At 38.5% G+C, this 14,335-nt stretch overlaps 1 protein-coding gene across 4 annotated transcripts in view; it reads left to right on the top strand.

Moving 5' to 3' along the window:
• The window catches only part of nhsb (Nance-Horan syndrome b (congenital cataracts and dental anomalies)), a 55,550-nt gene that overhangs the window by 25,423 nt on the left and 15,792 nt on the right, over positions 1–14,335 (top strand). Inside the window, exon 1 of one of the 4 annotated variants that reach the window (XM_014340404.2) lies at positions 10,031–10,179. The exons of the other annotated variants lie outside the window; for them this stretch is intronic. Within the exon in view, the coding sequence (XP_014195890.1) occupies positions 10,131–10,179 (49 nt within the window). The 5' untranslated portion in view covers positions 10,031–10,130. Of the gene's footprint in view, positions 1–10,030; positions 10,180–14,335 lie in introns of those variants that run through there. 4 annotated transcript variants of the gene reach the window in all.

The raw sequence follows: 14,335 nt of genomic DNA, 5'->3' as shown, positions 1-14,335 counted from the left end.
GAATTTTTAGTTAAAAATGCACTAAATATATAAATAATCATAAACTTTGTATACACATTAATTTTATAGACACTGGCAGGGACGTGCACGCACACACACACACACACACACACACACACACACACACACACACAGAGGGCTACAGGGTGTGCCCAGCGTCAGCGAGAGTACTCTCTGTGTGCCTGCTCTCTTACTCCCGGTGCCCTTATTGGTTCTTGCCCAATCTGGCCATCCAATCGCAACAAGCGGAGCGATTCTGTGCACAGACTTGCAAATAATCTGCAGTTTTACACACAGCTCTCCACAAGCACCACAATTATCTTTGTTTTTTCCAATATTCATGGCTCATTCTGTTACCCTGCAGAAAGTGATGAACGTCACGTGATGAATGCAAATTACCTGCCAAGTTCCACTTCTCACAGCGACAAGTTACTTACATCTTTTGCCAATCCCTTTCCAAACTATTTACACTTCCTTTAATACAGTAGTTCCTATACTACACACGTTATTCTATTTATGTGGCTTTCCAAAACACATCTGTGAAAACTGCTTTTTTTTCCCTGAGTCTGTTGTTTAGTTGAGTAGAGGCTTATGAAGCTGTAGTGAATTATTAAGCAGGGTGAATTATGGGGCTGGAGTGAGTGAACAAGAGAGAGAGAGAAAGGGAGAGAGAGAGCGAGGTCTGGACAAAAATAGGTCAACCTAGCAGTGGCAACCCAGGGAAGTAGAAATGATTCGTTCTCTGAGGAGGAGCTTTGTGTGTATGTGTGTGTGTGTGTGTGTGCAAGTGTGTGTGTCAGAGATGCTGTATATTTGTCAGCCGCTCGTGGTGTGATTCTAATTCATATTCTACAACAAAGCAGCTTAAAAGAAAAGGTTCACCCCTTGAGCCATGAAAGGGAGCCAAATGTCAATTCACATGTGAATCTGGAAAGAAATAGTGGGAAGTATCAGCTGACACAAATAATTTAAGGTGGGATACAATTATATATTTTTTTTTGGGGGGGGGGGTCTGTGATGGAAAATAAGCGGTCAGAGCATTTCTATAGCTGCCTGACAGGATTTAGTTTCAGATTTTTAAAAGTAAATGAGGCTGATTGTTAAAATTTCACCAGCTCCCTCCGCCTACCACCACCAGCACCACCTCTTTGCTACCTTATTCAACAGCACTGTCTTGCTGTGGCTCTTTGTCTCATGTCAGTTGAGTAACTTCCCCTCTGGACATAGCTCTTCATTCAACAACTGACAACTTGTAAATCAAACCCTCTGCTGAGATGTGAAAACAAAAGTCAAAAATATGAATACACTTCTTTGTAGCACAGCTTTTTTCTTCTTTTCCTCATGTTTTTTTTCTTTAATGTCTTTTTAATCATTACACAGTCCATCACATTCATCTTCTGAACCTTGAAAGAAATCCAATCCCAGGGTCGTGAACCGCTTGCTCTGACAGTCTGTGCATAAACGTATTCATTCATTAGCAGATGCTACAAACATTTTAATAATACCTATTGATATGTGTGATATGTGATTTGCACATGTCATTACTCTTTCATCCATTTTTGGCTTATATGTCCCTCCATCTGTATGACTCATGCACATATGTATTTGTGTCTATCTACCTATCTCTTGAGGGAAATTCCTTCAAATACAGCTCAGACTTTCAGTTGAAACGATGGACTAATCAGATCTTGAAAGTCAAAGGTCAGTGATGAAGGTCACTGTGCGTGTTTGTAAATGCCATATCTCAAACACACCTGTTGTTCAAAGGTCACAATTACCCCTGAAATTAACTTTTGGCCATTACTCTAAAAATTCACGTGTCAGTTATTGCAAGATTTCACACACATTTTTGCTAAGTAGGATGAAATAATGACAATGATAAATGATGAGATTTTAGTGCAAAAGGTCAAGAACATAAAATTGTGCTGCAGAAACACATTTCTTACCATTTTGCAGCAGCTTAGCTCGGGAAACAAATGGGAGATGTGGCCGTATTATTATTAGTCTAAACAACAAACACAAGTCTGGACAGGCAATGCAAGGCATGCAGCTTCAAGTTGGTCGATATGTTCATGACTACTTTACATTACAGATTCATTCTTTTAAAAGGTTTTGTTTTTTGTTGCTAAGGTGGGTGATGTTGCACTGTGGGGATGCAACAGCAATGCACATCCCTCTTCCGGGATTTAAACAATTTGATTTCTTTAATATGACACACAGCTATTGCATTATTTCCCAAATCCATTCAGACTGCTCAGTTTAGGGCTCTGATTAGTGCCTGGTATAATCTGCGGACTCCTACCGCTGCTCTTGACTTTAAAATCCTGCTTGTGTTATACAGACAGAAACAGTTCAGCAAGAGTTCAGGATAATGTAAGTTTAATCGTTTGGCTTTTATTATCAGTGGAAAAATTTAGGTTTAGATGGATCTGGGCATCTTATGAAGTGTTCATCCTGTAGGGAAGAAACCCACCAGTTATTAACAGACAACCAAGAGCATTACCACCGAGCACAGCGTCACCCTGCCTCCAGTGAAAACCCACGAGAGTGTTGGGATGAATTCTGCATGTTTGCATTAGTGAATGTATGAGTATGAACACCTTTATGTGTCGCTGGCGCTGTGTGCGTGTCTACTTATGTGATGAAAATACACATTTATCTATTTCCCGTGTATGTGTTCATCGTGTATGTGTTCATGTGTGAAGGGGTGAAGAGGTTTATGTGTGTGGAAAGGTAAGAGAGAGGGAGAGAGGGAGACAGAGAAAGAGAGAAGCATGACCTACATTTGGCAAAGCTCATCGTATGAAACTGCCTAACATCACCCCAGAGCTCCTCAACGCAGAGCCACACGATTGGCTGCTTTTAGCTCCAGCCTGACAACAGCACTGGCATCACCCAGGGGGAGGGGGAAGGGAGAGAGAGGGTAAGAGAGGGAGAGGAGGGCATGGGGAGGATTCACATACATTAAATCCAAAAGAAGAATCAAATTGATGTAGTAATAGAAAGAGACAGAGAGTGAGGAAAACACTCTAATTACAGACAGCGATATTATTAAAGTTTGTGTGTGTGTGTGTGTGTGTGTGAGAGTGTGAGAGTGTTTGTGATTGAGTGTTTGTGTGTGTGTGTGTGCGTGTGTTTTCTTCTTTTATTTAAGAGTATATTTGACATGGTTAGTGACAGTGTGATGGTCTATTTCATCGACGGCCAAATATTTTTTTCCGAAAAACTCGACAAATAGGGTTAGTAATTTGGTTGTAGTGGCCCTTTAAATAGCCCAGGAAGCCCCAAATCCCTCAACACAATAACACTTTAATAATTTTCTGCTATAAACTGATATATCTATGTAGGTTTTCATTCGGTCAGGTCATGGTAGCCTTAGGCACTTGAGCTAAAGGCAATTGGACTTCTTTTGTTTGGTTCTTGAAAACATTTATTTACTTATCCTCGAGGCCTTGGTCTTTGATGCTGACAAAAATGTATCATTTTATGTTCAATTTCTCAATTTCAGAAATACTAACATTTCTGCCAATATAATGATAATTTATGTAACTATATTGTTTTCAAAAATTCCTGCAAAAATACTCCAGCAATAAAATAAAGTAGAGTAATAAAGTAAATTACCTACCAGTATGACCAAATACTTCAGTAATACAAATAAGCGGCTTAAATTTAAAGGAAGATTCAAGCATTATTTGGGTTTTTTGATCCAATTTTATGCAAAAAATCTTACATTTAATCCATTTTTAATGTTATAAAATGATATACGACCTATAAAAAAGTTCAAACATTATAAGACTCAATGGCTCAATCTATTATAACATACCTAAGTGTTGACACATAACTCTCCATAAAAAATGTTGTAAAAATTTGTGATTATTATTAATTGTTACTGTTTAAAATGTACATTTACGTATACATATAACGGATTACCCTTTTAGTTTAAAAGGTGATTTTGTTTTACAATTACAACAATTAGGACACAAAAAATTACTTCTAGTAGTTAAGTGAAGGATACCTAAAACTTTAGAATAACACTAAACATGAAAGACGTCATGATCCAGGCTCAGAATGTAAATGTTTTTATCATTTAGAATTCGGTTTCCATGCATCTCTTGATTTGTGTTTGTTTTTATAAGAATCTCAGGGTTCTGTGTTTAAGGTTAGTATTCTTCTTTATGTTATGTTTTTTAGTTTTTTATTCTTCGTGGTTAGAGTGTGATTTCTGTTCATTTGATAAATCGCTATGGTTCTTGGTTTCATTCTTGTTTTTCATTCACATGTACTCAACAGTATGTGTGCTTAGTTCCTATCTGGCGTTAATTACTTTAGTTTTCTGTTGAATTTACTGGATTCTTCCTTTTTTCTTCTCCTGTTTTTCTGCTGTTAAGTTCACCTGTCTGCAGTGTTTCGGATTTGATTGTCAGTTGCTACTTTGTTAGTCACTGACTCTAGTGTCTGGTATCTACTTTGTACTTTCTGTCTCTTGATTGAGTCCGACTGTCTGTAGCACCCCTGACGTCTCTACTTCAGGTGTCTCCTTTTCCCTCATTACTTCCTTTGTATTTAAAGTTTGTGTTCTTTGTCAGTGTCTGTTTCCTTGTCTACTTTGACTTGAATCCTGCTGGGTAACCCTGTGAAGCTGGAGGTAGTTAATGAACTTAGAAGTAAGATTTTTACAGCTAGTACCAACAATTACACTTCAGTAAACGTTAGTGTTTTCTCTGTTCTTATAAGTATTAGTATTATTTTATAGACTGCAACTCAGACAAGGTAATTAAATAAACTGTATTTTGTATTTCATTGGGATTTTTTATCGGTTAGTGTTGATGCTGAAAGAAAATGCCTCATGTTCAGACTCTGTGCAGGTTTAAAAAAGGTCCATGGACACACATATTCTTTAATATGTTGCCAGATTTGCTGGCAATATTGGAGAATGGCAGAATAATGAGAGCTTGAAACCAACAATTTTTAAATCTTGTATGATTAAAGGGGCTAGAAGTAACAAAGTCTACAGTGAAACACAAGTCTCTTTGCGTTTGTGAAATTTCAATGCCAGACAGGCATTTTAAAACATTAGGAAACGATGACAAAACACTGGAAAAGTGATCTCTAAAAGCACTCCAGGTGGAATATCTCAGAGCTTATCAGTTTAACTGGGTAGCAATGAATTAGTATAAATAGGAACTCTTGTCATTCTTCCATAAAACTGGACTAAGAGCGATGTTACGAGGTTACTGGGTTGGACTTATAATATTTACATAGTACTTTCACTTACAGCACCGCTAGCTCTAAAAGTGAGTCACTCTCTTCCTTCCCTTTCTCTTTTCCTTTCCTTGAGATCCCCAGGCACAAGGCATTATGGGAATCACTCTGGCACAGCTCTCACTCTTCGCAGCTTTAATCTTTAAGTTGTTTCCATAGAAACAACTAAATTCACTCAGCTGATAACTGTTGGATCATTTCTAAAGCCATAAATGAATGTCTTCATCTAACATAAAGCGCCTCTACAGCCCAATAGCACAAGATTGTCTTAGTCACTGTTATTCACTGATTATAAGGAACGGAGAGTCAGTGCTGATGACGGTGTGTAGGACAAAAAGAAGTCCAGTTGTTAAAGGTTTTTTTGTTTTGTTTTCTTGTGTCTTTTGGGGAGATTTTTTTCAACATTTCCCAGTATGACCACTGCCATATTTTTGTAATTGGTGAACCCACTTCCTTAGATTTGGTTATTTCAGGTTAACATAGCTGCAGCCGAATCCCACGTTTCGTCTTCTACAGCATGTTGGTGTTTCTTCAGTCACCTCAGAAGCCCTCTCCTCTCTCCCTCAGTATCTGCCTGTCGCTCTTTGGTCTCTTCTTCTGTCACACTCTAGACTTGGCATGTCATTAGAATTACAGACAGACAGAACACTAAAAAGAAAAAGAAAAACATAGCCCATTAGTGTGATTGGAATAAAGACCAGTTGAAAACAGACTCAGACAGACACACACACTTGCGCATGCATGCACACAGACACATACCCATTCACGCTGTGACCAGGGTAGGAGTCTTCCTCGGCACGTGCACAGCAGGAGATCACCCACTCCTTGCAAATGTGCCGGTTTCCATGGAGACACACAGTTAAAAATAACATGGGCGATGGCTTGTCTTGTGCCATTCCACTAACATGGCTGAAGAGCTCTCTCTCACACACACACACACACACACACACACACACACACACACACACACACACACACAGAAATGTTGGCAGCAGTGTGTCTGACAAGCACACAGAGAACAATATGAAATCACACACACATACGGCCACAGTTCTTACAGTGTGATAGTGGCATTTATTCCCACCCTCCTGCCGCTGGCCTATACAGAGGTGATCTCTGATATTTTTGGAGAGAAATAAAGACACACTTAACTATGGTTACTGTATAAAGCAGATGGTATGAGTACACCATTATAGTATATAAATCTACCTTTACATTAACAGTTAACTTTAATTCTTTGGGGAGAAGTCATTCCGTTACTCATCCAGCAGATATACACCAACATAAGTGTTTATTGTTTTCTTATTACTTGAGGAATTTCCAGTATTTGATCACTTTTTAGAGAAATGTGACTTTGTACCTGATGACACACGGTGCTAACAGTGTGTGTCTCCCACTTGGTAATGTGCAGGTACTTTATTAAACATTTATAAGAACTTTTCTCAAGTTAAGCAGTTGCCTGCTTTGCCAAAAAAAACAAAAAAACAAATTATCTATGTATAATTTTCTCTTGATAATTCTCTATTCATGTCACATCAGGTAATTTCTCCTAAAATTAAACTACCTGTAAGTGAAGCTTTAAAATTGTTTTTTACAGTTATAACGAACGTTTTTGTCCCTAGTCTGGTTAGGGATGCATTAATAAGGTATCATGGATCACTAGACACAGTGATGGAAGATGGAACAACAGACAGCATTAAGACAGGAATATGAAACTAGGATACTAAACAGCATCAGTAAATTTAAAAAAAACAAAACAGTCAGAGCAGTCAGATGACACAATTTGTAAGAGAAGTTCAGAGAGTCTTGAAACAGAGTCACTGAATACAAATTATTCTAAATGACTAACATCAGTTAAAAAGACCTCTTTCCTTTCCTAGTTGCTGTCTCTTACACAAGTTCACCTATCTCCAGTCTGCACAAAGGACTCAGCCAATACTTTTGATATTATAAAATGACCATCTATATTCATAAAGGTCTTTATAAAAACATGCAGATAACATTTTAAGCATGTCAGGTGTTTGGTAGAAAAAATACAAAACATGTATTTACTTATATATTTACTGAGGCACCGTGTAGACTGCCATGTGATAATTGCCAACATTAAGAAACAAAGCATACTTGGCGTCTGGTATAGAAATCCTTTGATGACATATAGCTTTTTTATGCCTTTATAACAATTGTGCATGAAGTGAATGTTTGTACAACGCACCCCAGTAATAAACTCACCATAGTTACAAATACACAACATTGGCTCTCACTCTATGTAGTGTTCATGCAGTACCACTAAGGGGCAGCACAGGAGCTTTCCACTGGTGTCTGTTAATACTGAGCAAACAGCAAGTACAGAGCCAGGAAATAATCCCTTGAACATTTAACCTGCTGTTATATTGTTGATATTTTCTCTGGCTCGTCTGACCCATTGTGACGTAGTGGATGCTATAAATAAGCCTACGCCTGTATTGACAGATGCTCTGCCTCATCTCTATTTGCCATTACGGCCAAGTCCCACAGCCTTATAGAAATGGGCATGTAGCTATGATAACATGAATGTTGTGCAGGAGGGAAAGAACAGAGGGATTGAGGAGGAGGGAGACTGAACAATGGCGCAGGTGTGCAGCTTTCGAAATAGGAACAGAAGCAGAGAACAGCAGTAAATGTAATGATTTGAGAAGATACACACTGGAAGCAAGTCACATTATATGCCAGCGCATTGAGATAAATTACACTACAATTCCATCAAAATTTTTTAAAATCTAGCTTTGGAAATCTTATCAGGGACTCATAATTCAATTTCAAAGCATTTTGTGAAGTCCAATAAATTCGAAACTAGCGACCTTTACTATTTTGTTATAAATTCAGTGAAAGGATCTTAAAAAGTCTACCGAGCAAGATGGTTCTTCGAACATAGCTGCTCAGCACTTTTGCCTTTGCAAATGACTTTGGACATGGAAGAATTATGACATACAAAGTGGTTTATTCTTAACCTCCTAGGACTTGGCGTCCACATGTGGACATCACATTTTGGGTTGTCTAGACCAAAATATAAAATTTTGCTCTACAAGGGCCCGATTTCCACTTACGAGGATGTTATACTGCCACTGTTCTATCGAAATTTAAAATGAATGTCCTCATATGTGAATAGATCTTTTCTCAGAAACAAAAATCTGGTAAAAAAAAATAATCTGTTTTTACATTCATCAGGTCCCAATCAGCCCAAATAGCAAAGAGAAATTAAAAATACATGCATGTCTTAGGAGGTTAAAGGTAGCAAGTACATTAGTGAAAGGTCGGTAGTGCTTACTGTTTTATTTTAAATTTCAGCTTTAAAGAACTTTTAGCAACATGACGTTGCTGCTGTTGATCATACATTATATTAGCAAGTCAGTCTCAAAAACAGTGTGTATCTTTTGACAAAAATATATACAGAAGTAGTCATTTATATGGTATCAGAGTTACAATCATAATCATCAAGCTAAGAAAATGCAAGAGAAAAATACCGAGCGTGATCCCTCCATTAAAACAAGTCTGTAAAAGCTTGTTTTATGTGACTTAAAAGATGAGACTGATAAAAGTGATTTGGTTAAGCTTCTCAGGCAGAGCAACCCATTAGGGTCCTATCTGAGAAGCTCAGGTTACGAAGCAGTTAATATGTGGTTGAAAGGTCTCTGATCTTGCACTGATGTTTCATAGATCACTCAGTACCACAGCCCCTGACAAACAACCCCAGGGACGCCAAGCTATTAAGGACTTCCCAGCAGTCCTGTTTAGGAAATGTGCTGTAAATAACTGAGGCAACCCACGAGCAATGTCTGTACATTTAATATTCGGAGCCATGTGCTCTCTTTGTCTGCATATTGACCACTGCGGGGAAGCGTGCAGGGACACGTGGTGGCTTTAGATGTGTGTTCAAATATTGCTGGTGTGTCTCCCGGGCATGGCAGGAGGCTGAAAGCTCCTTGATCAGACTGCCAGCTCCACCAGCTCTTCTCCAAAGTCAGAGCTCCAGATTACAGCAGATTACCAGGCGGGGTGCGCTTACACTCTCTCTTTCTGTGAGTGCGTGCTGTTTATTTTACACCCACATGGGGATCATGACCCTGATAGTCAGTTCAGACAAAGACAAAGTTTCTCTAAAGAGGACACTGCATTATTGAAAAAAAGCAACAACAAAAAAACACCATTGAGCTCAGCTTTTCAAACTGTAGACTCAATTTTTTCCCCTCTTCTTCAGTGTTGCAAAGTTCTTCAAATATTTGACTGCATCAATGAGAGATGTTATAACCGCACAGCATGTCTTTTAGATCACGGCCATACATATTCCCAGCATGTGGTGGATTAATACATTAATACGTTGACGCTGAAGCCTCCTTCCACATATTACCGCATCATAAAGAGATTATGGTCAGGGACAGCCCATGCCCAGGCAGGAATCTACCATCTGATACAGGCACATGGGGGTGAATCACAGGGACAACAGGGATGGCATACAGACGTGTAGTCCTGTCACTCTTTGTTAGTGTCATGAGGCTGTCAGTAAAGCAGTGGAACATCCACATATTCTGTGGACAAGAAAGAAATAGTCCTTTATAGTGATATGTTGGGTCAGCTGAAGGGAGGAGAAAGCAGGGATAGCAGGCAGGTGGGTGATGATGAGGAGGAGGAGGAGGGAGAGGTCTGTATATGCAGATGTTGTTAGTTGTTGTTAGATGTTGGGCTTGCACAGGAATGGTTTAGAAAGGTCTGTAGCTTTAAATAAGATGTTATTACTGAGAAACAGATGATAAGGAGTCTAAAAGAGAAAGGAGGACCAACAGACGAAGACACAGAGGGAGAAAAGAAAAAGAGGAACTATACAGCTGCTGACTATGGCTTTGGCTTGTCTTGGTCTAGGGTGCGTCCCTGTGCGATCCAGAGGTACTGTCTCCAACGTCAAGTGTATCTTAAACTTCTTTCTTCCTGTTTAGTCCTTATTTTGATTGTCTAAAATATTCATTGGATTTTTATTAGGACAGGACCATTCTCCTGTGTTGATTTTATATCATTTGTAGAATCAATGTAGAATATTGCCGTATCCATATTTTTGGGAGGGAGTGGTGTATTAGGCTGTATATATAGAGTGCTCAAACATAGATATCCATTTAGTGTTAATAATGCATAACTTTAAACCTTTGTGTATACTGTATTCACAAATTAATTTATCTGCCTTCAAATTCATATAAATTTGAGTGACATCCCATTCTTAATCCAAAGGGTTTAATAGGATGTCGGCCCAACCTTTGCAGCTATATCAGCTGCAACTCTTCTAGGAAGGTTAATTCAAAAGTTTTAGGAGTGAGCTTAAGGGAATTCTTGACCATTCTTTCAGACACTGATGTTGGATGAGAGGTCCTGGCTTGCAGTCTCCACTCTAATTCATCCCAAAGGTGTTCTATCAGTTTGAGATCAGGGCTCTGTGCATGCCAGTCAAGTTCTTCCACACCAAACTTATTCATCCATGTCTTTATGGACTTTGCTTTGTGCAAAGTCTATGTTGCACAGTCATGTTGGAACAGGAAGGGGCTGTCCCCAGAATGTTCCCATAAAGTTTGGAGCATGAAATTGTCCAACATGTCTTGGTATTCTGAAGCATTAAGAGTTCCATTTCTTCTGGAACTAAAGGACCCACCCCAACTCCTGAAAGAGAAACCCACACCATAATTCCCCCTCCATCAAACTTTACACTTGACACAATACATTCAGACAAGTACTGTTCTCCTGGCAACTGCCAAACCGAGACTCGTATGCTGTCACTCGCAAACGCTTCCACTTTGTTATATACTATTAACAGCTGACTGTGGAATATTTAATAGTGAGGAAATTTCACAACTGGACTTATTGCACAGGTGGCATTGTTTCACGGTACTACGCTGGAATTCACTAAGTTCCTGAAAGTGATTCATTCTTTTACTCGTGTTTGTAGAAGCGGTCTGCATGCTTGATTTTATAAACCTGTATTGTCTACCAAGCATTTTGTCACATAGTGATGCAGTGGTAGTACTGTTGTTTTACAGCAAGAAGGCCCTGGATTCAAATCCATCAACTGGTTGGGGACTTCCTACATAGAGTTTGCATGTTCTCCTTGTGGGATAAATGGAAGAAAATCTATGCATGTGGTTAGAAAAGAAAAGAATTAAGTCCTTTTCAGTTGTCAAGATCAGGGAAACTAGCGATTAGAGAACCAGGAAGAGATAAAAGCAATTTTTTTGTGCCAAGGTATAAACATCAGAATCAGAATCAGAATCAGAATCAGAATCAGAATCAGAATCAGAATGGGGTTTATTGCCAGATGTTGAGGTTTACAACATTAGGAAATTGCTGCGGTGCTTCAGTGCAAACAATAAGAATTAAAGTGCTATGTAGAAAGAAAGATATGTGCATGAGATATACATGAGATATATACATGAGAATAAGAATTATGAGTGCTACGTAGAAAGATATATACATGAGTGCAGGTGGTGATCGGTGCCAAACATGAAATGATGCAGTGACACAGCGTAGGGTCATGTGTTAGTGGCGGGGACAGTCATGTGGTTATTGTTCATGTGTCCAACAGCAGAGGGGAAGAAACTGTTCTTATGGCGAGAGGTTCTGGTGCGAATGGACCGGAGCCTCCTGCCTGAGGGGAGCAGGTCAAACAGACTGTGTCCAGGGTGAGAAGGGTCAGCTGAGATCCGAGCTGCACGCCGCAATGTCCTGTTTATTTAACATGTTTATTTCTGCCATGAATTTTTTGGCATAGAAGTCAAAGGGACTGGCTTTTAAGCACTTCCATGTTGGAATCTAAGTTGCCACTTTGTATAAACGTTTAGTTGATTGAGTTTTGTACTGTTGGTCACAAGTTTAAAAATATATATTGTATGCCATTGTATATTGTTTAGATTAATAGACATTAATCAATAAGTCAACCTAAAGATTAACTGATTCAATTAATTAGTTTTTATAACAATAAGCCTTGTACAGCAAACGATTATACTGCCATTTTATAGGGGTTGGAAAAAAATTGATACAGCATATATAAATATTTTGTCTGGCAATATTGTATTGATACAGTCACACAAAATATTGATATTTTATTCTAATAAATTAAAATATTCCAGGAATACTACAAACAAAAGGGCCCATCTTGCCAATCTCTCAGAGAGATTGGCAAAGGTTGGCAAATAATTGGTACCTCATTTATAAATGTAGACAGACTGCCAACATGTTGACTAAGTATTTGTAAAATGAGCGCAACTTGAGGGAACAGGGAGGTTGCTTTGAGTAAATGTTAAAATTAAATGTGAATTTTTGTCTATGTAGACAGCAACAGATATATGATTTTTGATGATTAATCACTGATATTTGCTGTATTATCAGAAGCTGATTTAATTTAACTACAAACTTGATCCCATTCAATCGCAGACTGATGGCAGTCTTATGACAACATTTACGGGATCTTTTAGTGACAAAGAGATATGGAAAGTTTAAACTGAAGGACATCATTTTCCCAAAAAAACTTTGATTAAAAAAAGTTTGATAAATTGCAATAAATGATGATGCAATACTCATATAGAAAATCGCAAAATGTTAATATTAATTAATTGCAATAATATTGTATCGGGAGCAGTACTGGGGTAAAGACTCAAGAAAAATAATGTATTATACAATACTCGTTATTTAAGTAATACATTTAAGTTAAGCAGTATGTTACTTGGTTACTCACCGCAGAAAGTGATTCATTACACTACTTATTATTGTATCATTACTCTATAAAATTACCTGAAATTATTACATCATTACCAGTTAACAATATAAACCTATAGGCTACAGTCCCACACACCAACACAAATCCCTACCCTAATGGTGACACACGTAGGATCTTTCTTTAGTATTTGCACATGAAAACACAGCCGGCAACACAAAGCAAAGATGAAAAGCAGTCCAAAGAGACTTTAAAGCAATCGCCACAGTGATTCTACTTTAGAAACATGAAAAGGTAGAAAGAGGCTACAAGTCTGAGTTCTCATTCAATTCAATTCCACTTTATTTACATACAGCGCAAAATCACAACAACGTTCAACTCAAGGCACTTTATACTGTAAGGCAGAGAGCCTTCAATAATAGAAATCACTCCCTTTGCTACCTGGTGAAGATCAGGGTCTGGCTGCTGGGCAGGAGACAGCAAACACAGCGATAAAGTCACTCTGGATTCTTTGCTAGCTTTGTGTTAGCATGCTGTCTGTGCAACTGCTTGCAAAAGGCTAAAGTTGTATGAGCAGCATAATGTAGCTGGATGCCACTTCAACTTTACCATCGCACTCTCATCCTATTGCGCAATAAAAATTAAAGTAATTTCCGTATCTCCACTCCTCAAAAGCTCTATTGCTGTACCACTGTGCCATTTTTCTCTTTCCACACATGAAATAAAATCAGCTGATCGTAGCTTGTAATTGTAACTGTAATGTAAATACAGTAACGCTTTACATTACTGTGCTACTGAAAAATATCATGTAATCACAGTAACGTGTTACACCCAGCAAAGATCCTGAGTGAAGTATTGTGATAATATCATATCGTGGGGTGTCTGACGATTCACACCATTTACATCTTTATAGTCATTTGTACTTACACTGACCACTCAAAATACTTTAATACAGTACACTATTCCATGCATGAGCATATTATCTACCTCACATTCTCAGCCGGCTCAGAATCACCAGTTACCCACAGAGACACAAGGAGACCATGCAGATTCCACAGAAAAAGGCCACAGTGGACCAGGAGGAGATACAAAACCAGAATCTCAGAAAATATGAGATGTTGCACCGTTTGAGTTGCCATACGCTCACAGTGCAATTTTCCTAAGCAGAACTGGCTGGCTTGTGTTTCTTATATAACAGCTGTCTACTATGACAAGATTCTGCAGCTACTGCCTAGGGAGTATACTGCCTGACCCAGATACACCCTAATACATTCTACTAATGACTTACATTCACTCACATCTGCACAAGAGAGATTGAAAGAGATTAAAAAAAAGAGAGAGATACAAAAT

Source organism: Haplochromis burtoni, unplaced genomic scaffold (assembly GCF_018398535.1).
Source record: "Haplochromis burtoni strain Fernald_Lab_line unplaced genomic scaffold, NCSU_Asbu1 Contig_262, whole genome shotgun sequence".
NCBI lineage: Eukaryota > Metazoa > Chordata > Actinopteri > Cichliformes > Cichlidae > Haplochromis > Haplochromis burtoni.
Note: the sequence above shows the minus strand (reverse complement) of the source record. Positions and strands in the feature narration are given on the sequence as shown.